This window comes from Hemiscyllium ocellatum, chromosome 2 (genome assembly GCF_020745735.1).
Source record: "Hemiscyllium ocellatum isolate sHemOce1 chromosome 2, sHemOce1.pat.X.cur, whole genome shotgun sequence".
NCBI lineage: Eukaryota > Metazoa > Chordata > Chondrichthyes > Orectolobiformes > Hemiscylliidae > Hemiscyllium > Hemiscyllium ocellatum.
In genome coordinates this window covers 126,051,404-126,077,975 of record NC_083402.1, presented here as the reverse complement: position 1 = coordinate 126,077,975, position 26,572 = coordinate 126,051,404, and the positions used below count along the sequence as shown (strand labels likewise).

At 38.6% G+C, this 26,572-nt stretch overlaps 1 protein-coding gene across 4 annotated transcripts in view; it reads right to left on the bottom strand.

Moving 5' to 3' along the window:
- Positions 1-11,603: 11,603 nt before the first annotated feature.
- The window catches only part of LOC132824973 (coiled-coil domain-containing protein 171-like), a 265,522-nt gene continuing 250,553 nt past the window's right edge, over positions 11,604-26,572 (bottom strand). For all 4 annotated transcript variants that reach the window (XM_060839917.1, XM_060839908.1, XM_060839927.1 and 1 more), the window contains one exon: positions 11,604-14,417. In XM_060839917.1, the coding sequence (XP_060695900.1) occupies positions 14,169-14,417 (249 nt within the window). In that variant the 3' untranslated portion in view covers positions 11,604-14,168. The remainder of the gene's footprint in view (positions 14,418-26,572) is intronic.

The window sequence follows — 26,572 nt, the reverse complement described above, 5'->3', positions numbered from 1 at the left end:
ATCAAAGGGACCAAGAGTATTTCTAGGTTAACAGGATTTCAAAGTTAACTAAGAAAGTAAACTAATGCATTTGCATTTTAATACTTGTAACAAATCCTGCTTTAATAAAACTTGGGAACATCAAACTGAATATCGTATGTCCCTTAATTAGAGCTATTTTTGGCTGGGGAAATAGCTTGTTTAAATGGAACGTGGTTGTGAGCACTCAACACTTTTAAATTGTTCATTGTTCTTGTTCAATTGATTTTTTAATCCAAACATAGAAGATACAGTTTTTAATACAAAACAGAACATACTATCAATGGTGGGCAATGCAGCATATGGACCAAAGTACAGTCAGAGCTGCAGAATCCATGAGCGTTCAATTCCCGGCAGTTCTTGTTGTTATTCCTCCAGAGCAATAGTGCTGTACATTTAGGAATTTGGGAATGGGATTAGAATTTATATCAGATGACTCAGGTTCCTAAAAATATTGCCAGCAAAATTTGCTTTGCAAATAGTTTTTGTTAAGGAATATGTCCATTGTGGGGATTTTAGTTGGAAAGCAATTTTGTGGACTGACTTGTGATTCATGAGCCACTTGGTACCTGACTCATTCTCAGATAGCCACTGGCAATAATGAACTTTTCTTATTTGTAGTGTTATAGGGTAAAAGAAAATTGTCAAAAGTACATGATGAAAGTAAGTGTATTGGTTGTAATGATGTCAATCTAGGTGGACATCATAGAACAAGGTGCCTGAATTTTGCTATTAATCTTGTCCAGTCAGGGAGCCTTGACTGATAGATATAAACAGGAGTGTTTCGGGCACCCGGTGTGGAGGAAGGAGGGCAGGTCTGAAGACCTCCTCGTGGGTCTGCTCCTGGGCCTGGCCAAACTGGCCATAAACAGGTCCAGGCAGTGGGCCGTGGAGGGGGTCGTGAGGGCCGACTGCCTGCCCCTCTTCCGTGGTTATGTTAGGGCCCGGGTGTCCTTGGAGAAGGAGCATGCGGTGTCCACCAACACCCTGGAGTTGTTCAGGGAGAGGTGTGCGCCGCAGGGAGTGGAGTGCATCATTTCCCCCTCCAACTCTATTTTGATTTAGTCCCTGCCCTCCCCTTCACTGTTTGATCACACAGCATTGCCCTTTGATGTGAAGGGCACTGCTTGTCACTGGCCACTCAGGTGTTTTCCTATTTTCCTGGTGGTGGAAATTGAATAAAGATTCGTGCACCTTGTGTCTCTCACTGTGTCTCACACCTGCACACACACACAACATGGGTGCTGGGGGAAAAAAAAAGAGAAAAAAATAAACAGGAGTGTCAAAGGTTCTGTTCAATCTGACAGCTACTCTGAGGAAGCTGGACAAGTATCAAGTAGCATGGACATGTAAATAAAGGGTGACTTGGTGATAGGATACCAGCTTCTGTACAGTTATTTCAGTAATAATGCTTCTCTTATTTTGTTTCTAACAAGTTAAAATGTTTCCCTAGCACTTGCCAATGGTTTACTCCAAAATTCTGCATTGTCAATTTTTATGACATACGAGTAAGAAAATAAACTTTACAAATATTGTTGCATGCCTGTTGTTCTCAGTATACTTGGCAGTGGATGGTAAAAATCCCAGAAAGCTTCACACATATAAGTGAAGTACTACAGATCTGGGATATATGAAATAAAAACAAAGTGTTGAAGAACAAGTCTGGGAGCATCTGTGGACAACAAAACAGTGAATGTTTTTGTCCAATATGACGCTTCTTCAGAAAAGAAGTGGGCTGGAAAAGTCATCATATTCCAGCCTGCTACAATTATGGGCGGCATGGTGGCACAGTGGTTAGCACTGCTGCCTCACAGCGCCTGCAGACCCGGGTTCAATTCCCGACTCAGGCGACTGACTGTGTGGAGTTTGCACGTTCTCCCCGTGTCGGCGTGGGTTTCCTCCGGGTGCGCCGGTTTCCTCCCACAGTCACAAAGATGTGCGGGTCAGGTGAATTGGCCGAGCTAAATTGCCCATAGTGTTAGGTAAGGGGTAAATGTAGGGGTATGGGTGGGTTGCGCTTCGGCGGGTCGGTGTGGACTTGTTGGGCCGAAGGGCCTGTTTCCACACTGTAAGTCTCATCTAATCTAATTCCAAAGAAGAAGCATATTAGACTCAAAACATTAACTCTGTTTCTATCTCCACAGACGCTTCTTGACCCTGATGTGTCTCTCCAGCACTTTTTGTTTTTAGTTTCACACATACCATATTAAGATTTCCCTGTTAAAAAAAGACTCCTGAATTTATCATGGGTGTCCATTATTGTTTGGGCCAAAAGGGCAATTGTTTGGGTCAATGCATTGACCTAATTCATAAATTGATTTTTTGTAGATGTTTCTCTATGACCCTTTGTCAATTCTGATAGTAAGGCAAAAGTGAGGACTGCAGATGCTGGAAACCAGAGTTTAGATCAGAGTGATGCTGGAAAAGCACAGCAGGTCAGGCAACATCCAAGGAGCAGGAAAATCGACACTTCGGGCAAAAGCCCTTCATCAGGAAGGGTTTTTGCCCGAAACGTCGATTTCCCTGCTCCTCGGATGCTGCCTGACCTGCTGTGCTTTTTGAGCACCACTCTGATCTAAATTCTGATAGTAAGCCAACATATAGGAAGAAATAATGACTGCATGCTATATATCCAGCACTCAATTTCTTTGTGAGTGAATCTGAGATTGGTAAATCTTATCTGGTTTTGCACTTTTAGTCCCAAGTCAAAAACTTATAGGAAGGCAAATGGGGCCCTTGTGGTGCAGTGCTGGTGTTCTTTGAACAGGCAAATTAAAAAATATCTAAAGGAAGGCAAACAAAGATTAAAAGTACGAATGATTGATTTTCCACATTACTTTCAAAGAGCTCACAAGGAACTTAGATATCTAGAATGCAGGGTGTACAGGACAGTAATCCATATAATTTGGTAAAATTTCTGAGTATCTAAAAATCACAGTTATGAGACTGTTGATTTAGATAATGAGGCTATGAATTTCATTTCCTGATTTATGGTTGAAACAGAAACTATGTCAATATTCCAGATTAGATTAAAGCGGTAGATGAATAACAATTGAAAGGATATGTAAATTGTGTGGTAAATGGGATTATAATAATTACTTGCTTTGTTTGAAGAACAAATGCCAATACTGACAGGTTGAGCCAAGTAGATGTTTTCAAGTCATAACTTCCACATATATCAATTTACTAATTGGGGCAAACCATATCAATTTTTCTAATTGAATTCAAGAACTTGAGCTACTCTTCAAAATTTCAGGATGAGGACAGACTCCCTCACCATGTCCTCCATGTGATGTCAGACTACATTAGTCTAAAATTTAAGATCATATGTTCCACTCGAGTATTACAAATTAGCTGGCCAATGGTTTATCATTTTCTCATTTGTCCCACAGTGTGTGGGGCTGTTAGGTAGATTTATGAATTCATATACGAATAATGAAATTTCCATTATTGGATTAAATGTTTTATAAAATGGTAGTCAAATTACAGATTAATTATCTAGGTGGGGATTTCAATATCCACCACCAAGAATGGCTCAGCACTTGTACTACTGATCAACTGGCTGGGTACTAACGGACAGAGTGCTAGACCGGATCTGCAGCAGGTGGTGAGGGAACCGACAAGAGACAAAAAATGTACATAATCTCATCTGTGCCAATTTGTTGGCTGTAGATGCATCTTTCCATGACAGTATCGGTGAGTGACCACTGTACAGTCCTTGTGGCATTGAAGTCTTGCTTTTGCATTGAGAAGAACCTCCACTGTGTTGTATGGTACTATCTCTGTGAAAAATGGGACTTCGAATAGATTGGCAATTCAAAGACATCTATCAGGCACTGTGGGCCATCAATAGTCCTGGAATTGCACTCCAGCACAATCTGCAACCTCATGGCCCAGCATATCCTCCACTGACTCAATACCATCAAGCCAGGGGATCAGCCTGCTTCAATGGAGAGTGCAGGAGGGTATGCCTGGAGAAGCAAGCACCAGGCATACCTACAATGAGGTTTCAACTTGGTGAAGGTACTAAATAGAACTACTTGCATGCCAAACAACATAAGCAGCAAGTGATAGACAGAGTTAAATGATGCCAAAACTAAAAGATTAGATGTAAGCTCTGCTGTCCTATCACATCCAGACATGAATGGTGGTGGACAATTAAGCAACTCACTAGAGGAGGAGGCTCTACAAACATCCCCATCCTCAACGACAAAAAAGCCCAACACATCAACGCAAAAGGTTGAAACATTCACAACAATCTTCAGCTAGAAATGTCGAGCAGATGATCCATCTCTGCCTCCTCCAGCATCACAGATACCAGTTTTCAGCCAATTTGATTCACTCCGCGTATCAAGAAATTGTTGGAGACACTGGATACTTCAAAAACTATGGGCTCTAACCACATTTCGGCAATAGTACTGAAAACCTGTGCTCCAGAACTTCTAACTCCCCTAACAACACTCTTCTAGTACAGTTACAACACCGTCATCTATCCGACAATGTGGAAAACTGCCCCGTTATGTCCTGTACATAAAAAAGGACAAATCCAACTCAGCTATTTACCCGCTTTTCTATTCTCAATCATAAGTAAAGTGATAGAAAGGTGTCATTAACAATGCTATTGAGCAGCACCTGCTCACTGCTGTCCAGTTTGGGTTCTGTCAGGGTCACTCAGCTCCTGATCTCATTACAGCCTTGGTTCAAACATGGATAAAAAGTGCTGAATTCCAGATGAGATTAGGTGAGAGTGACAGTCTTTGACAACGAGGCCACAGTTGAATGAGTATGGCATCAAGGAGTTCTAGCAAAACTGGAATCAATGAGTACCTGGGGACAAACATTGTAGGTTGGAGTCATACCTGGTTCATAGGATAGTTATGTTGTTAGAGGTTAGTCATTTCAGTTCCAGGATCTCTCTGCAGGAGTTCCTCAGGGTAGTGCCCTGGGCCCGACCATCTTCAGCTGCTTCAATAATGACCTTCCCCTCATCATAAGGTCAGAAGTGGGAATGGTTCACCAATGATTGTATAATGTCAGCACCGTTCATGACTCCTCAAATACTGAAGCAGTCTATTTTCAAATGCAACAGACCTGGATGCTATCCAGACTTATGTTGACAAGTGGCAAGCACCATACAAATGACTATTACAAATAAGACACAATCTAACCATCACCCCATGACATTCAATGGTGTTACCATCACTGAATTTCCCACTATCAACATCCTTGAGGTTATCACTGACCAGAAAGTCAACTGGACTAATCGTATAAACAGTGGCTACAACAGGTCAGAGGCTAGGAATACTGCAGTGAGTAACTCATTTCCTGACTCCTCAAAGCCTGTTTATCATCTACAAATCAGGAGTATAATGGAATATACCCCACTTGCCTCAATAAGTATAGCTCCAAGAGCACTCAAGAAACTTAATACCAACCAGGACAAAGCAGTCTGCGTGATTGGCACCATATCCACAAACATCCACTTCCTCCACCACTGACACTCAGTAGCAGCATTATGGACTATCTACAAGATACACTGCAGAAATTCACCAAAGATCCTCAGATAGCACCTTTCAAACCCACAATCACTTCCATCTAGAAGTACAAGGAACTTGCAGTTCCCCACCAAGTCATTTACCATCCTCACTTGGAAATATATTGCCGCTCCTTCACTGTTTCTAGGTTAAAATCCTGGAATTCCCTCACTAATGGCATTGTGGGTTAAACTACAGCATGTGGACTGAAATGGTTCAAGAAGGGCAACCAGAACTGGTCAATAATTGCTGGCCAGCCAGAAATGACCATATCCTATGACTGAATTTTAAAAATGCATGTCAATGGTTAGATTGAGTGAAGCAATCCTCAAACAACCAAACGGCTGAGAGTTAATTGAAATAATTCAGTCTCATAGATGTTTGTCAGGTAAATATAAAAAGGAATGTGGAGCAAAACTGAGCAAATGTTGCTGAGGTACAGATCAGTAACAAGCTAATTAAATGACTTTGTGAAGTCTGCACCTGGAAGACAAATATTTGTTATACAGGAAGCCACATATGGATACATAGCCATCAGATAGAAAGAAATGGAAGGATATAATGAGATAAAGGGTGTGAAGACTGATGGTAATACAGACCAGTGGGGCTGAATTCTGTTTCTGTGCTGGAAAATCTATGTAACTTTACCTGAAAATGCTTTTATAACATTGCTTTAGACCATAGCACAACTCTGATGGCCCTCTCTGCTTTGTTGGCAGGCTGTTGCCAATGATACTGAACAGCTTGATAAAATGGATGAAACATGACAGGGCAGGTCAGCAGTAACACAAAATAATATGTAATTCAATTTTGAAACGAGACTAATGTAAGATACCTGGATAATTTTCCACATGTCACCAGTACTGCTATGTGTTCTATCAAAGAACCATTCACATGTTGCGAACTGAGACTTCACTGATCCAAGACTAAATGGCACTTCATACTTTCTCTTTTAACCATTAAAAATATTTTTTCGTTGCCATTTACTTGATATGACATGTATAGATTGACTGTTTTCAAATAAAGATTCCTTTTCCATGCAGCCATTTCTGATTTCCAGTCTATTATGAAGATTTGAAAGTGTCTAATATATTTTGGCTTTTCTAAAAAATTCTCAGACACTTCAAGGATTTCATTTTATTTTACATTTGATTTATGCTTATCAAAGCCACAATTCAGTTTTAAGAATCTCTTCACAAGAGTCAAAAGATAATTTTCAGAAACCACATAAGAGTTATTTTTTATTCTAAACCAACACAAAATACTCTGTTCCAATTCAAAACACTAAAACAATTTAAAAGGTCTTCTTTATTAATGTGCACTCTCACAAATCAATATGGATCTACAATAAGATGTTGGTATCATAATCTAAGCTCTTAATAATTTAACTAGAATCTACTAAACCACAAACACATTTCATGAAACCAAGGCTTTTTTCCCCTCTGCCCCTAAATTACGTTCTCATGTCTGTGTTTCGATGAGGCTTGAATGTACATTCTGAATGAAATACAAGACAGCAAAGTGCCAGGCCAGAGTGGGTAATTTGGTACACTGATAAAAATTGGAATGTATAGAAACTGCTGATGCAGAGATAAATGAGGACTGATAATGCTGGCTTAGTGATTTATTGTGACCAAATTAGTGGCACCATCCCGTGCAACTATGCATGAAGCATGACCTTAATGCTATCTCAGTGACAGAGAAAAAGGAAGTAGGATAAAAATTTGTATTGATCTGCTGATGGGAGCAAGCTGCAAGTATGAAAGCAATGACTTCACTGATATCATACGAAGGAAGAAACACAGTAAGTGAATTGTCTGCATGTTTAAAAAAACTTTGAGATCCATCTAAAGCTTTTTCCAATTCGTGAACAGAGGAACTCTTTTAATGATGATATTCAAGTGCTATTGCCCGCAAAGAATTTTGCACTTGGGGAAAGATACAAATAATCTTCAAGACATTAGCATCAGGTGACTGACACAGATGATGCAGTTTGTATGCTGAGGTCAACTCCTAACAAATAAGTTACAGTAGTTTGCCTTTTACATGCAGTTAGTTTAAATGAATGACTTTCAAAATCTAACATGTTTGATCATAGATCTGTAATGCAAGATATTGTGCCCCTCAAGCCGGTGCCATCATACAAAAAACACAAGAAATTGCTCTCAAGTTAAAAGAGATCCTTTGCACTGGAGCCCCTGGTTCTAGATTTGCCTACAAGGGGAAACATTCTCTTAGCAATGACCACATCAAGTGTTCTCAAAATACTCTATATGTTTTGAAGACAGAAACATGTTCAAGAGGCTGATATCTATGCCTATTTTTTTCTCCCCACAGTGAGTTCCCAGTCCACATACTCAATGGATGAGTTACAGGCAGATGGGAAGGAAAGAATTTTTTGGTATCCATTCAGTGAAATATTGGCATAATCTTAATGTGGAGACTATTGACCCAGTTCACACATAAAACACATCATATAGGAAAGAAACACAGGACTGAATTTAATGCCTGCCTGCCTGGTGCCTGGCCCTCACCAAGGTGAGTTTAGAGACAGGTGGACATTTAACTCAGCTAGAGGGTGTTGGATAAAACTTCTTGTCTCTAGCCTGAAGAAAGTTTAGGGACACACTTCCTGCCTTGCCATGCTGAGTGGACAAGGTCTAATTCCATTGCCACTGATATTCAAGTACTTGTGGGAAGGTCCAAATATGAACTCTGGCATATTTACTTGTGAGCTACGGGGTACAGGGAGCAAGTCCCTTGTTCAATAAGCACTCAGCCTTTCTACCTGGGATCTGGTGGAATCACCCCCATGCCTTGCAGCTTACATTCACCTCTCCAATTCATGACCCACGTCTCACCCTGGTCTATGGCCCCTCGGGGATCCTGGAATACTACTAGGTGCATTACAACACTGCCATTGCTCCCAGTGGCATTGCACAATGGGCAGCTATTCAGATTGCTTGAAGCTCTAAAACTTTGCCCTGAATTACTTCTAAAACCATTCCTACCACAGAGGTTAAAGTGACAGGTTTACATACAGTTCTTTGAGCAAGGGCATTATATTTGTACTTCTCCAGACCCCTGGTGCCATCCCTTATCTAAGGTTTAAAGATTAAACACAGTAACTCTGCAATTTGCATTATTGCTTTCCTCAGATGCATCTTATTCAGTTCAAAAGTGACTTAATAGCTTTAATAACTGATTAAATTTCTAGTATCTTGGCATTAAGACTGCATTGAACAGAGTTTGGCATCAAGGAATCCTAGCAAAACTGGAATCAATGGATATCAGGGGGCAAACTCTCTGCTGGTTAGAGTCATACCTGGCACAGAGGAAGATGACTGTGACTTTTGGAGGTCAGTCATATCAGCTCCAGGACATCACTCCAAGAGTCTCTCAGGATAGTATCCTAGGTTTGATCATCTTAACTGTTTCAATGACCTTCTCTCCGTCATAAGGTCTGAAGTGGGGATGTTCATCCATGATTGCACAATGTTCAGCACCAAATCTAAAGCAGTCCATGTTTCACATGTAACAAGATCTGGATAATATTCAGGCTTGGGCTGACAAGTGCTGCACAATGCCAGGCAATGACCATTTCCAATAAGAGACAATTTAATCACCCTCCCCCTTAACATTCAATGATGTTGCCATCACAAATCCCCAGGTATCAACATTTTGGGGATTACCATTGACCAGAAACTCAACTGGACTCACCACATAAACATAGTGGTTACAAGAGCAGGAGTACTGCAGCAAATAACTCACCTCCTGATTCCTCAAAGCCTGTCCACTATGTGGAAGGCACAAGCCAGGAGTGTGATGGAATGAGCCTCACATTCCTGCATGGGTGCAGCCCCAACAACAGTCAAGAAGCTCGACACCATCCAGGGCAAAGCAGCTGCTTGATTTGCACCATATCCACAAACATCCACTCGCTCCACCAGGAGCAGCAGTACACTCAATAGCAGCAGCATACTATCTACAAGATGCACTGCATGAATTCATCAGAGATGCTCAGACAGCAATTTCCAAACTTGCAACCACTTTCATCTAGAAGGACAAGGGCAGTGGATACAAGGGAACACCACGACCCACAAGCTCCACTCCAAGCCACTCACCATCCTGGCTTGGAAATATATCAGCGTTTCTTCTGTCAATAGGTCAAAATCCTGGAATTCCTTCTCTAAGGCCATTGTGCGTTAACCAACAGCATGTGGACTGCAGCAATTCAAGAAGGAAACTCACCACCACCTTCTCAAGGGCAACTATGACGAGATAATAAATGCTGGCCAGTCAGTGACATCCACGAGCTACGAATGAATAATAGAAAATCTCCTTTTCATCAATTTTTAGCCCACCCTGTGGCTCATTTACCTCCTCGTCTACTATGACGTTTCTACTTGTTCTTTCATGGTCAAGGTAATATTATGAAAGATTCAAGCTCTGATTTGTCATCTTTTTAAAACCATTGTTTCCAGCAGAATGACTAACTGGACATTTCAGACAAATGGAATCTGAGATGTAAGTGTTATGTTTACATCGGCTTTCTGTCAGATTAACAGCATTATATCAGACTTTTGCTCTGCTGAAGGGCCTAATAAGTAAACAACTGGTAGGGCAAGCAATTTTGTGTAACACACAAAAATGAAACTTGGAGGATTAAAAGAGAGGACAAAGAGATAGTAGTTAATCAAACATTTAACAATTATTAAGGTTACTAATTTAAATTCCAAACAAATATGCTCCAATAATGCACCAAAAAAACCTTGACTCAATCACCTTAAATTAAATTGACACGGCAAAATGAAAATAACCTCAACCTCTGACGTATTATGAAGAATATGTTGGGAAATTTACTATATATGCGTGTAAATGTATATAAAAAAACTACACACACACACATACCTACCATCATACACTAAATGCCACTAAAGATGTGAAGCGAAGTTAAATAAATTCTGATGTTCTTATATTTCAAAGCATTAAATTAGCATGTGCTGATCAACGTCACATCAAAATCTGGATCTTGCTTCAACATTAACACCAACCTTATATTGGGTCATCCTTCCTTAACTTGCATACCAGAACAGAGAGGATTTCCAATTTTTGGTCAAAATCTGAATACTTGACAATGAACTCAAATTTTCTATCTTTCCTAAGTCCCACATTGAAATATTAATGGATCTTATATAATGATTATGTTGGCCTAATAAATATGCAAGGAAGGATACCTTGGCCAAATTAGTGAGCTGCTCTCATACAGAACCTCTACCGACTGTGTCAAAATTCAACTGCGGAGGGTACAATCCTGTGACTCACACAGCACCACCAGCCAAAGAAGGGGAGCAGCTGAATACTTACACCTCAAGGGTTCCTCAAGATGGCAGATGTGATCAACTTGATCACATGCCCATTCAGCCTTGGAAACATTTGCTGATAGGTTAAGATATCTTTAAATACTCTTCTTTATAGTGATCCCCCCACCCTATTAATTATCTTTATCTCTTTAAGTTTAATTTTCACACAATTCTGTCCTCCTAAGTTTCTACCTAATGTTCAGAATAATTATGTGAACAAGAACAGGCTGGCAAATTGAATGCTATTTGATCAAAGGTGCAGTTGAGGGCTTAAAGCAAGGCTAGCCAATTTAAAATTGAAGACAGGAATGGCTCCCAAAGATTTTGTGCTGAGAATATGATTTGATTGTTTAGTTTCAATCCAAAATGATGGGTTGAGTTAAGATGGTAAAACAGTATTACCAACTTGTTCATTGTTAGTTAATCGGCTACCCTGTTGTTAGGGACTGCTGATACACAAAAATATGTAAAAATGACAAAGATTCGCAAATATCAGCACCAAAATGTAGAATACCAGACAAATGATAAAATAATTCACTGCTTCAATAAAACATATAACATGAATTTTCTATGGCTAGCAATATGATTTTTTTTAATAAATAAAATAAAACATTCAGCACATTTCAACCATCATTGACGATAGCAAACAAAGTATATAATTACATATTTACACAGATAAAGAAAATCAACTAAATCAATCACTGCATGAAAAGGGAAGATAAATACAGATTCTAGAAATTAAATCAAAAACAACTTGTGAGGAAGTTTTTAGATTTTAATACAATAATTAGAAATCCAGTAAATAAACAGGTTTCAATATGATTATCATGTACGAGTCAATGATTTATTTTGGGAAACAGGAAATGCTGCCTATACTATTTTATTGTTAAATTCTACTTGCTAGACCTGGATATTGAACCAAAATGTAAACTTAAAGTAATTCTGAGTTAGCCCAGTTGTTAATTCATAAGCCTCAACAGTGGTCTCTGGCCAGCCAGAAACTATTGGGCAAGCGTAGATCTGCAGCTTCTGGGTCCTAAAAACTATTTGTCAAGTCCTACTCTTCAGAGGATACATTTGTGCTTTTCACAGTGAGGGTTAGAGGTAAGGGTCACACACTTGTCCTTTATCTGTGCCTCCTTTCACCCCAGATTCAGCCAAACTGAGTCCCCAGTTTGGCTTTCTCCCTTGCTGGCTATAGATAATCAGGGAGGTGGCATGGCTCTAAGTGGCCGCTAACTGAGCTTTTTAGCAGACGAATTGCTGGTGAATTGAGAAGATCCCTAATGAACCTTTTTGCCCTTTAACTGATAAAGGGGACAAGGGAGTAATTATCCTTTCAAAGCCAACTTGTGCAATTATTTCCCCTTCTTGCCACCTCCGGGGGAGAAATTTGTACCTCATTTTAGTAATTTTACTACACAGCCATGTTTTTTCTTGATGATCAAACATGTTTCAAACTGCAGGCAAATAGTTTGCATAAAACATGTCTCATAATATTTCAATAATTTAATAAAGAATATTGTATTGTTTCAATGAGAAGACTTTTATAAAAAAACGACTGTTCCAAAAATCAAAAACTGATTTAATTTCATGGTGCTCTCAGTGACTGTGTAAAAGAGCACTGTGTGACTCAATTGTTCAGTTTTTTAAAAAAAATCTTACAAATTCTTCGTAGAATTCCAGAGAAAGTAATGCTTGCACCTATGGGGTTAAAGACATTAACCAATAACAGTAACCCATTAAACAAGGGACTATATGCTGATTACCAAATGAATATCACTTCATAAATTGCAAGCACCTAAGGCTTGTCAAAGATGTTGCCAGAACCTGCCTTGTGGTTAGCACTCAGCTCTTCCTGCCTGACCTATTATTTGATATTTGACCAGTTGGTTGCAAGACACTTGCTCTTTCGAGCTGAAATGTCACAGGGGCTTCATGTCAACTCCCTGACATCTTGGCCTGACATGAGCCTTTTACTTGTCTGTGTTACAAAGCAGAAAATGCAGGGCAAAAGCTACGGTTCCAAAACGAAGCTTGTGTTGTTTTTTGGTGGTGGGGAAAGAGAACAGGGGTTGTGTGGAGTAGGGGTTAATCAACTATGAGATTCGAAAATTCTTGTTTCTATCTTTTTCTTCTTTATTTAATCATCCACCATTTAGGTTTGCTTCCATTTCCATTTTGATGTTCCAATATATTCCCTTTAAGACGTGGGTAGGTTAAAATTAAGAGGTATACTCTATCATTTCAACAAAAATGAATGGCAATCTGTACATGTTTGTTATGAAACAAGGTGAATCCAGTGACACGGTTTTACTCCACATCTGGTACTGAAGTGCCTAAATTCAAAATCAGAGTTCTGCAGTGCCAGTCAGCATCTGGAGCATGACTCGGGGTCAGTGTGATTATCTTAACTGCAATGGTTCCAGGATACTAAGCCAGTTTCTGTGTGCCACAAAGGCCAAAGTAGCAATTACGTCAAAAAGTCTGTGAACATATTAAATGGATTAGTTACAACAGTGACACTTATTCAGGAACTGACCTTGCACAGTACATAAACATGTCATCCCCATTCCTCTCAGTACAGTTGTTTCACCTTTTCTTATCAGACAATAACCGATAAGGGGATGAGATTGAGGGTCTGTAGGGACTAGATCCAACAGTTAACTCCGTACATTCAACTAGGCAATGCTATCATCATGTAGCTCAGTGAGAGGCAATCTGACCTTCTCACATTGACCAGGAGTGACATTATTGTGCTGAGAAAAACCAGCCACATCATCTCTGCTCTGCACAACCTGTTTAAAGTTTGCAACTAAATGCTTGTCTTCAGTTCAGTTGACAAGAGAGAAGAGGGGGCTCAGTGAACCATAGCAGGGCTGCCATGAAATGACAGGAATCATTGGTATACATTTCAAATAGCTTTAGTGATCCTATTAAAGTGCTGCATCCTACTTTGAAACAGACGTGTATAAAAAAACGTTGATAGATAGAGACTGAAATGGCTTATTGATTTTAAGCCTATGCAAAATTACTTAAAATGTGTCACTTTTTTGCATTTAAAATATAGCTATTCAATAAGAAAATGAAAATTAAACATAAATAAGAGATTATCTGTTTAACCACATATACAAGCTCAAAAAAGGTTTTCAATCAATTACTCTAACATGAATGCAGGGTTGCTTATAATTGCCCTCATATCAAAAGAGCTGATGTTTACTTAATTCAGACAACTGCAAAAAAAAAATAGACTTTACAATTGTAATCTAAAAGTACTATGGAAACCATCATGTTCTGTTTTCAAGGATCCAGTGGATTGACTAACATGGAGAGAGGATGAAGATTGGGAACGTGGTCTGTTTTTCTGTGGGGTGTCCCTCAGAAAACTGTGCGAACTCTCCATTTCTGGCTGCAAGGGGCCAAATTCCTGGCTTCTTTTCTCTTGTGACAAGATTGTTTGTGAATGGCAAGCGTATAGTTGATCGAAATGGGTTCCGATGGACTGCATTAAGAGGAAAACGGGGCATGGGGGAAGGCAGAGGGAAGGAAATGTGGGGATGGAGGGAGAGATGGTGAAAGAGAAGGAAGAGGAAACATATAAAAGATTTAAACAATTTGTATAAACGGTGCAATTACAAATCTAGATGCTTGCTTTCTGCTCTGTAAATCTATCCTTCCCATTGAAACTGGTAATAAAAAGGTAAATTAATAATTCTGTACAACATGAGGTCATTTATAAAACAAAAAGAAAATGCAAGCACAGAAAGTGACTAGAATGCTTTATAAACTAAAAACCTGCTCCAGTAAACACTGATTTCCCAAAGCAAGAACTATAACTATTGGCTTTCAAAACTCTCTGAATCCATATCCTATATATAATTTACAATAATGGGAAAGAGGTAAAACGAAAGTCTATCTGACTGATGTTCGCCATAACAATGTTATGATCAAGTCTCTGACGATAATATACATGGGGTGTGAATTCCTTATAAGTCTCTTAATACACTAGCATAACTGCAGTATAAAATTAGATTTCTGCTGAACCTCCAGCAAAATTTCACTCCCACAGCAGGAAAAACATCAAGCAAATGTACTCCAGCTTTAGATTCTCCATTTAATGTACGCATTTTATTAAATGTGCCTTCTAAATAACATTTTTGAATAGATTCCCAATATGGCTACCTAAACCAGATTTATTCAGGTTTTGGCCAATGAATAAAGAAGCAGCATCTGCAACAGTTGAAATGGGAAAAAAAAAGTTTTAACCTGCATTGAACCGTTTCCAAATAGATTTAGAGCTTCTGTATGTGATAAATGAAACTTCCCCAGCAGAAGACATCAAGGTAAAATGCTGGGAGGCATTATTCAGAGTTAAAGGGGAATGGTTCTCCATCTGTTGGCAGGAATTTTTCCAAGGAGTATAATTTCTACAAACTTTGCAGAGAAGCATTCAGTACACATTCCCTTTTCACAGAAAATTTATGCTCAGATCACTCTATCCGGTCAGACTGCCGTCAGTGCAAATGAAAACATTTTAATACAAGATTAATAAATAAGAAGGATTTTAATTATGCTGTTTTCAGTAACATCTCCTTACATCTGTAAAATTACACCAAAACCTCTTTACAAAATTTGTTTCTCCTTACCAAAAGAATTATATTCATTCCATTTGTGAGAGTTCAATACTTATTACATTACGAAAATATTCCCTGGTACTTTTCCAAGTGGTACAATTTGGTCTCTACAGAAACAGTTACTTTGGGCTCTAGAAAAATAAGTTCCAAGACTTTTCTCCCACTGTGTAAAATGGAAGATGTTAAGCTTAACAAAGGAAGTACAAACATAAAAGTACAGTTTCAGATCTCCACGTATTACTACGAATATACTCATACATTTTCAACCATTCTGGCATATTGTACTTCTCTATTATGACAAGATCAATGAGCTTGACATTATTATGTGTACTGATAATTTACCAGATTTAATCTAGGTTTTTCTAAGTAAATACAAGTGCAAATAATTCAAAAAACAAGTCACTTCTAAATATATCTGGTTTTCTTTTTGATTTGTTTCTCAACTTGATTTAAATGTTTTTAAACAATTCTGTTCTTTCTCCTTTATCACAGCACTAAAGTTCCATTTCCTTCATTGAACAAGTTTTGAATTGCACTTTACTGTCAGAACATTCCTTTCACATTGAACAACCAGAAAAGAGAAATTGAACCATTCACCATCAGTGAAAAGCATTCTCTGCATTAGTGAAAGGGGTTGATTACATGCACATCTTAGCTCAAGATAACTTGTCAAATTTATTTAGATCTGATTTGTCTCTGAGACAGATTTGTGCAGGTAACATTCTGTTTAAGAGTACATTATTACATGTAGAAATGAAATGCATTCTTCGCATTAGGCTACATAAGGTATCTTAAAAAACTTGCATTACAAGTCAGGCTTATCTATTCACTTCACCATGATGAATCCACATAGATGTTTAAGTCCAAATCATTTGACGATTCAACTCAGCAGAATTCTTCATAATCATACATGTAATGTGATCCTTTCTGCCCCTCTGGGACTAAGACATGGTAAGTGGAGAGGCCATAACGATTTGTACAGACAGTACTGTCTACATTTGCTGGCAATAATTATTCAGATCAGGCATCCTTCTTTCCACAAGCATTTCCACTGTCAGACACAACAATGTTTCTGAATGCCAGTTAACAATTCCCATCATGTCAAAGTGAGCAATAGATGATTTAGAATTCACTTTAAACTTTTTCAGCCACTAATTGCTAAACCAGATTCTTCACTAGGAACAAGGTTGAAAACAATGTTAAACTTCTTTTCATGGTTTACATTATGCCAGGATTTATGGTTTAGTCTCGATAACTCTAACATTTTCAACACATTTTGTATTCCAAGTTAAAATGAAGTTGTGAGAACCACAACTTGTAACTCTTAATTTTATTTAAAATTTGATCGGTGTAATTTACCGCGAAATGGTAAACATCCATATAAGAATTAAAATCTAAAATCTTGAAACCTTTTACTTCTTTTCTATAATTAATGACATATTTTTGAACATTTCTATTGTCTACTCATTCTGCATTTGTTTCCTCATTTTCCAACTAGAATTCATGTAAAAATGTTTATCTCCGTGTAATTCTTTAATTGGGAATGGACAGCTGTAAACATGGCTTTAAAACTAATGATTGGAGGTTTTCCATTGCAGAATAATCAAATATCTCTTGATGTGAATTACTAAATGAGTAAAACAGTGTTATATATTTTAAAATTTCATTCTGTATAGTAATCTGTAAATTGTAATATTGAAATTCTTGAATGTAAGATTAGTCCTTTTACAGGAGTTCAGCTAATTTTACCATAAATTATGTTATCAGACTAACCACCACATCAAGTTGTGATGCATTACAGCAAGAAATGATGTTACCACTATTTAGACTAATTGGAGAATTATATCATTAAGCAATGTCCTCATGCCAACTGATTCTATACTGCTCACAATCACATAAAAGCAAACAAGTTTTTGAAACAAACTAAAGTATGAGTCAGCTTTGTAACAGGATCAACAGTAATTACATTTAACCACAGTTATAAAATTTAGTCTATAAAAATGCAAAAATAAATACATTGTGTTTCTCATGGTACTAATTTTCCTATCTCTGATCATAGATTTAACACCAAAAAAGCTGATCATTCCAGAAATTCATAAGTCTTTTATAATGTTCTTTCTCATAAATATTTAATTGTTTTTAGCATTTCAGTGAGATTACTGTAAAAATACAAGATATAAAACTTTAATTAAAGCACAAATTTATTCAAAATTGATATGATCTAATTCAATAATTGTTGGAAAAAAGCTGTAATTCATTCTTTGTTGTAAAACCAAAATTCACTATGAATTTTAAAGAAAGTTATCATACTGTAAGATTTGTTTATTTGTTAAGAGAGCAAAATGAATGTTACTGGAAACAATATCTTGCACTTTGCAGCAAGGCATATTATGAAGCATCCTCAGGTCAGATAGGACAATAATACAAATGATCCTAAATTGAATCTAAATCATAATCTTAAACAAAAATATTCATTAAACACACCATGAAAAATTTTCTATTCACAAATTACCAAGTGGAAACATTAAACTGGGAACACAATTTATGTATATTTGTGCAAATGATACAAGTTATTTCGGAATAGATACTGAAATTCCCATCAGACCCCTTAGTAGCCATTACAAGAGATTTTGGGTGAAATTGGTTCTTGACATTGGAGAGGAAATTGATGATAGCCATTTTACATTACACCCAGATTTCTTTTCCATTGGCAGATAATGGACAGCTAATTTTCTATCGCCAATTGTAATCCTACTGTCAAAGATCAAATTCACCTATATGGATGAAGTAAACTTGTTTGCAAGCAACTCTTGTACTGGTAGATGAGAGGAAAGTCCCTTTTATAGTGGCCCCAAAAACAGGATGACTACATTGTTGGACAAATAGTTTATTTCTCAATTGACAAAAAGAAATGTTAAAATTAGAAAATAAGTTAATACATATTCAATTAGATTAGACTGTACACTAATGTAAGTATATGTCAATGAGATCAAACCCAATAATGTGGCAAATTGAAATAAAAGTTTTTTTTTAAACAAAATCACTTTTAGGGAAGGGGAATCTTTGTACTGTAGCAGGCTGCAGCGGAGTTTAGATCATAACATTGCCTTGTAAAACAGAAATTCCCTTTACATTATTAGCCTTGGTGAAATACTGACTTAGTATGTTACTACTTGGGTCATTAAAATGTTATTAGATTTGTAAATCTTTTTAAAAGTCCTTTTCATGTAGATTTTTAATATTATGCTATTTTATAGCTTGTAGCTATCTGTAATTCACTGAACTTCAAAATTCAAACTTTTTTAAAGCTCGATGGCTTATCACTTTAAGTACTGTATAATGAGTTGAAATAAATTTCCTGTATTTTAAAATGTAAATTAAAAAAGAGGAATGCATTTTTAAACTTAATTTGTCAATTTAGTGGAATCAACTAATATCCTATTTGATATTATAAATCTCTGTCCACAAATTTGCATTTCATCCAGCGCAATCTTTTTAGTTAATGGTGGATTTTGTAAAATTAGAATTATTAGTCAAATATTTAATTTAAAGGAATGGTTGAATATAACTAATAACTTGCATAGTAAATCATTGGGTCATCTTAAGTAGAAGAAAATACTTCCCTATTTGGAGCTGTTTTAATATTAAATTGTGTGCATTTTCTTTCACTGAAAATATTTAGTTACTGTTTGGTGGTGTAAGAAAATAATGTACTTCTAGAAGTTTACGTCACCAGAAACAGCTACTTCTAGTCAGTCTAAATAGTTGAGTAGGTAACACAAATGTTGTACATCACATAAACCCAGAATGTGTTAAGTACATTCAATTGTTTTGTCTGACTCAATTACCTTATGTAACAATGTAGTTTAGAACTTTTTTCCATCAACCTGCCTATTAAAATTTTATAGTACATATTACCTTAGCAAAATGCAATTAATGATACCAATGGAGATAGTTGTTTAAACCAAATTAGCAACTAATCAGGTCATTTCTCACTAAATCTAAAGGCAAAATTGTACAAATAAATAACTTGGTATGTGTTTTGCTGCATTTATATTGGATTGGAGATACTAAAATATACAATACAAAGACAATGTCAAGAATTTATTAATAGATTACATCTTTTAAGAATCCATAATTGATTTCCAAGTTTCAAAATGTAACAAGTGGAGAAATTATTTATTTTTCACACAAATCACTTTTCATAATCTCCTGAATGTCATATGATCTCATTCCACTGATATAAGGAACACTGAAATGCTTTGTCCAATCATTTGAATGCTGGAACTTTGAAGAACAGAAATAAGAGTAACAATAGTTGACATATACAGCATGAAAGCTGAGGTGTCTGCATGCAATAATGCTAGATTCTGACACTAACCCACATTTCAGCTCTCTAACAGTGCTGTAGTCCATATGAACTTTGTGACAGGCCTCTGTCTCCTCAGACACACTTGACTGGCTCTCACTGACATTCAACTGTCAGCTAGCAACCCTTTACCATGCCCCTAACATGCTCTACAGCTTCACCCAATTAACTCGCTTTCACATGACATTGCAGCAAAGAGCTTCATAATAGGTGGTCAAGGTGCAAGGCGCTCATCTGGCCTCTGACTGTTCACGAAAAGCAAGAAGTTTAACTACCTTACTTCTGTTTGCTTGTGGTGAATAGAAAAGTATGGACCCTATACAAATCGCTTTCTTTTCATTCACTAAAAATCTTATCTAATACAAAATGACACTACAATATAAATTTGTCAAATAATTCACTTTCTAATCAAACATAAGCAAACATTATAAATTTGGGGTAAAATAAAAACCTTAAGTGCTTTTAGATTATAATTTATGTCTTCAAAAAACTCAAGGGATTGATCACCTTAATACAGTTATTAAGCAGATTGTTAATTCATAAGCAGTTAAACCAATTTATAATTAGGACTCAGATTAAAAATTCACCTTTAGCCCTGCAAAATACCACTGACTGAATCCAGTGGGATATAGAAGGTCATGGCAAAAGCTTAACTGCACTGTTAATGCTAAACATCATTAAAGCATCTGAAAGACAATTGTAAAATTAAGACAAAGTCTGGTTAAACACTCACCAGTTATTTGAGCTGGCACTTTGAAGCAAAATTGTTGATTAGAAATTTAGAACTGGACAATCTTGAAAACAAATGTATGCGTTTACAATTTTGGGAAGGACCACAGCTTGTAGCATTTCCTTGCTTTTTCTTAAAATGTTCTTCCATTTTGTCCCAAAGATATTGGGAGATACGGCAGTATGGGCCGTGAACACCAGCAATCTCAGCAAAGAACCCATTGTTCTTGGTGACTCTTGAAAGCACATATCAAGTGACTAATTTACTGCAACAAGTATTGTACTGAAATCTAGTCCCATTAGCTGAGGTCACTTTACAGACAGAATCATAGAGCATGGAAACAGATCCTTCAGTCCAACCAGTCCACACCAACCATGTTGCCAAACTAAGCTAGCCCCACATGCCCACACTTGGCCCATATACCTTCAAGGATTAGTGGTGCTAGAAGAGCACAGCAGTTCAGGCAGCATACAAGGAGCAGCGAAATCAACGTTTCGGGCAAAAGCCCTTCATCAGGAATAAAGGCAGAGAGCCTGAAGCATGGAGAGATAAGCTAGAGAAGGGTGGGGGAGGGGAGAAAGTAGCATAGAGTACAATGGGTGAGTGGGGGAGGGGATGAAGATGATAGGCCAGGGAGGAGAGGGTGGAGTGGATAGGTGGAAAAGGAGATAGACAGGTAGGACAAGTCCGCATAAGTCAGGGGGACAGTGCTGAGCTGGAAGTTTGGAACTGGGGTGAGGTGGGGGAAGGAGAAATGAGGAAACTGTTGAAGTCCACATTGATGCCCTGGGGTTGAAGTGTTTCGAGGCGGAAGATGAGACGTTTTTCCTCCAGGCGTCTGGTGGTGAGGGAGTGGCGGTGAAGGAGGCCCAGGACCTCCATGTCCTCGGCAGAGTGGGAGGAAGAGTTGAAATGTTGGGCCACAGGGTGGTGTGGTTGATTGGTGCAGGTGTCCCGGAGATATTCCCTAAAGTGCCCTGCTAGGAGGCGCCCAGTCTCCCCAACATAGAGGAGACTGCAGCGGGAGCAACGGATGCAATAAATGATATTAGTGGATGTGCAGGTAAAACTTTGATGGATGTGGAAGGCTCCTTTAGGGCCTTGGATAGAGGTGAGAAAGGAGGTGTGGGCACAGGTTTTACAGTTCCTGCGGTGGCAGGGGAAGGTGCCAGGATGGGAGGGTGGGTTGTAGGGACAGAACGCCCCTGGTGCTCACCTTCCACCCTACCAACCTTCATATAAACCAAATCATCCACCGATATTTCCGTCACCTCCAAAAAGACCTCACCACGAGGGATATATTTCCCTCCCCACCCTTTTCCACCTTCCGCAAAGACCGTTCCCTCCATGACTACCTGGTCAGGTCCATGCTCCCTACAACCCACCCTCCCATCCTGGCACCTTCCCCTGCCACTGCAGGAACTGTAAAACCTGCACCCACACATCCTCCTTCACCTCTATCCAAGGCCCTAAAGGAGCCTTCCACAACCATCAAAGTTTTACCTGCACATCCACTAATATCATTTATTGTATCCGTTGGTCCCGATGCGGTCTCCTCTACATTGGGGAGACTGGGCACCTCCTAGCAGAGTGCTTTAGCGAATATCGCTGGGACATCCGCACCAATCAACCACACCGCCCCGTGGCCCAACATTTCAACTCCCCCTCCCACTCTGCTGAGGACATGGAGGTCCTGGGCCTCCTTCACCACCACTCCCATTCCACCAGACGCCTGGAGGAAGAACGCCTCATCTTCCGCCTCGGAACACTTCAACCCCAGGGCATCAATGTGGACTTCAACAGTTTCCTCATTTTCCCTTCCCCCCCCTCACCCTACTTCCAAACTTCCAGCTAAGCACTGTCCCCATGACTTGTCCGGACTTGACCTACCTGCTTATCTCCTTTTCCACCTATCCACTCCACTCTCTCCTCCCTGACCTATCACCTTCATCCCCTCCCCCACTCACCTATTGTACTCTATACTACTTTCTCCCCACCCCCACCCTCCTCTAGCTTATCTCTCCACTCTGCAGACTCTCTGCCTTTATTCCTGATGAAGGGCTTTTGCCCGAAATGTCGATTTTACTGCACTGCTCCTTGGATGCTGCCTGAACTGCTGTGCTGTTCCAGGACCACTAATCCAGAATCTGGTTTCCAGCATCTGCAGTCATTGTTTTTACTATATACCTTCAAACCTTTCCTATTCATGGACTTCTCCAAATGTTTTTAAATGTTGTAACTGTATATACAGCCACTACTTCCTCTGACAGTTCATTCCACACACGACTCACTTTCTGTGTAAAAAGGTTACACCTTACTTCCTTTCTAAATCTTTCTCCTCTCATCTTACAATTATACCCCTTAATTTTAAACTCCTCCACCCAAAGGAAAAGACCATTGTTATTCATCTTACCTATGCCCCTCATGATTTTAAAATCCTCAATACAGTCACCTCTCAATCTCTTATGCTCCAGTAAAAAAAAGTCCTAGACTTTCCAATCTATTTTTGTATCTCAAAACCTCCATTCCAGGCAACATCCTGGTAATTCGTTCTGAACTTTCTCCAGGTTAATAATATCCTTCATTAACAAGATGACCACAATTGCACAAAATACTCCAGAAGAGGACTCACTAATGTTCTAAACAACCTCAACATGATGTCCCAACTCCTATAACTCAAAGGTTTGAGCCATGAAGACCAGCGTGCTAAACGCCTTTTAAATCATCTTGTCTAGCTGTGACACAAACTTCAAAGAATTATGCACCTGAACCCCTACATCTCTCTGTTCCATGACGCTACCCAGGGCCCTAACATTAATTGCCTAAGTCCTGCCCTTGATTGTATTCCCAAAATACAATACTCACCTTTATCCAAATTAAACTCCAACTGTCACTCCTCAGCTCATTGACAAGCAATCAATATATCTTTCTAATCTTAGATAACCTTCTTCACTGTCCACTACTATACCACCAACTTTGGTGAAATCTGCAAACTTACGAACCATACCTCTGATATTCATCCAAATCACTTATAGAAATGTAAAAAAAAGTGGACCAAGTACTGATCCCTGTGGAACAAAGCTGATCAAGGGCCTCCAATCCAAAAAACAACACTCTACCACGATCCTCTGTCTCCTACCATAAAGCCAATTTTATATCTAATTGGCAAGCTCACCCTGAATCCCAAGTGATCTAACTTTACTAATTAGATGACATGTAGAACCTTGCCAAAGACTTTAACAAAGTCCAAGTAAACAATGTCTACCACTCTTTCCAGTAGTGATTAGAGTCATAGAGATGTGCAGCATTGAAAGAGACCCTTCAGTCCAACCTGTCCATGCCAACAAGATATCTTAATTAATCTAGTGCCATTTGCCAGCACTTGGCTCAGATCCCTCTAAAACCTTCCAATTCATATACCCATCCAGATACCTTTTAAATGTTGTAACTGAACCAGCCTCCACCACTTCCTCTGGCAGCTCATTCCATACACGCACCACCCTCTGCGTGGAAAAGTTGCCCCTTAAGTCCCTTTTATATCTTTCCCCTCTCACCCTAAACCTATGCCCTCTAGTTCTGGACTCCCCCACCCCATGGAAAAGACGTTGTCTATTTATCCTATCCATACCCCTCATGATTTTATAAATGTCTATAAGATCACTTCTCACCCTCTAATGCTCCAGGGAAAATAGCCCCAGCCTGTTCAGCTTATCCCTATACCTCAAATCTTCTAACCCTGGCAACATCCTTGTAAATCTTTTCTGAACCCTTTCAAGTTTCACAACATCCTTCTGAATAGGAAGGAGATCAGAATTGCATGCAATATTCCAAAAGTGGCCTAACCAATGTCCTGTACAGCCGCAACATGACCTCCCAGCTCTTATACTCAATGCTCTGACCAATAAAGGAAAGCATACCAAACGCCTTCTTCACCATCCTATCTACCTGTGTCTCCACTTTCAAGGAACTATGAAGGTGCACTCCAAGGTGTCTTTGTTCAGCAACACTCCCTTGGACCTTACCATTAAGTTTATAAGCCCTGTTCTGATTTGCTTTTCCAAAAGGCAGCACCTCACATTTATCTAAATTAAACTCCATCAGCCGCTCCTCAGCCCATTGGCCCATCTGATCAAGATCCCATTGTACAGTGATGTAACCTTCTTCGCTATCCACTATACCTCCAATTTTGGTTTCATCTGCAAACTTACTAACTATACCTCCTATGTTCGCAGATATAAAAGAAAGATATAAAAGGGACTTAAGGGGCAACTTTTTCATGCAGAGGGAGGAGCATATATGGAATGTGCTACCAGAGGAAGTGGTGGAGGCTGGTTCAGTTACAGCATTTAAAAGGCATCTGGATGGGTATATGAATAGGAAGGTTTTAGAGGGATATGAGCCAAGTGCTGGCAAATGGGACTAGATTAAGTTAGGATATCTTGTCATTTATATAAATGACAAAAAGTAGAGGACCCAGCATCGATCCAATGTGGCACTCCACTGGTCACAGGCCTCCAGTCTGAAGAGCAACCCTCTATACCACACTCTGTCTTCAACCTTCGAGCCAGTTCTGTATCTAAATGGCTAATTCTCCCTGTATTCCATGAGATATAACCTTGCTAACCAGTCTCCCATGAGGAATCTTGGCAAATGCCTTACTGAAGTCTATCTGGATCACATCCACCACTGTGCCCTCATCAATCCTCTTTGTTATTTCTTCAAAAAACTCAGTCAAGTTCATGAGACTGGGGCAGTAGTCAGGAATAGAAACTGTCCTTAGTTCAGGCTAGGCAATACATAGGTTAATTGCACTATTCTATCAAGAGGTAGTTCAGGTTAACCAATCCACTTCTTGACCAGTGTCCAACTTTGGGAGTTCCATTTGTAGCACTCTGTATCATACACTGTATTTATATGGAACCATTAGGGAATTTTCATTTTTTAAGGCACTTTTTTAAAGAATATGTTAGAATATACTTGATCACTAAGTAACTAATTTGAAACCCCTTTAATATTTTTGGAATATTATCTATATCATACATTGTATTTATATGGAACTGTATCACTCTGTATCATACACTGTATTTATATGGAACTATTAGGGAATTTTCATTTTTTTAAGGCATTTTTTTAAAGAATATGTTAGAATGTACTTGATCACTAAGTAACTAATTTGAAACTATCACTAATGGACTTAAATACAGTTTGGAAGAGCCAAGCTGTGAAATTAAAGCCTTGCAAAAGTCTTCATCGCAACTGGAGAGATAATTCTCTAGGTATAACAGTTTTAATGTAATTTGTATTTTTAGTGAACTTTCATTTGATTAGGGGTGGGAATTTAATGGTAGCAAAGGAATCATTTTTCCATTCTGCACACCATTGTCAGTATTAAGCATTCCCATGTCTGATACATTGCAGGTTAGATGGAGCTTAAACCTATTCCTGGCAACGTGGCTTAAACTCAAATTCAACTCAGAGGTTTCCATTTTTAAATGGTGGTGCTGTATCAAGGTTAGTTCATAGGAACTAAAATGCTCTGGATTTACGAAGCTTAAATCAACATTGTTTTCACAGCTGTAATTAAGTCACCTAATCAGAAGCACACTTGACAGCACACATTTTGGAAACCAGACGCTACAATTGCTTGTTGTCCAGACAGCTGATAGTTGCACAAGTGGAATAGTCCAGGTAAATGTAAATGAGGAGGTTAGGAAAACAGTTGAAATTAAACAGTTCTCCTTTTCCATATATTAACATTCTAGTGACAGGAACCAGCATTCTCATTTCCTGCTCTTTTGCTGAGTCACCATTTCCCCATTGACAGTTTTATACAGGGAGGTGGGGATGGGCCAAAGTCAATAGATGAGCTGGCTATATGTGTGTTCCAGTTATAAATTGTGCAAGTGACGAATGAAAAAAACTAC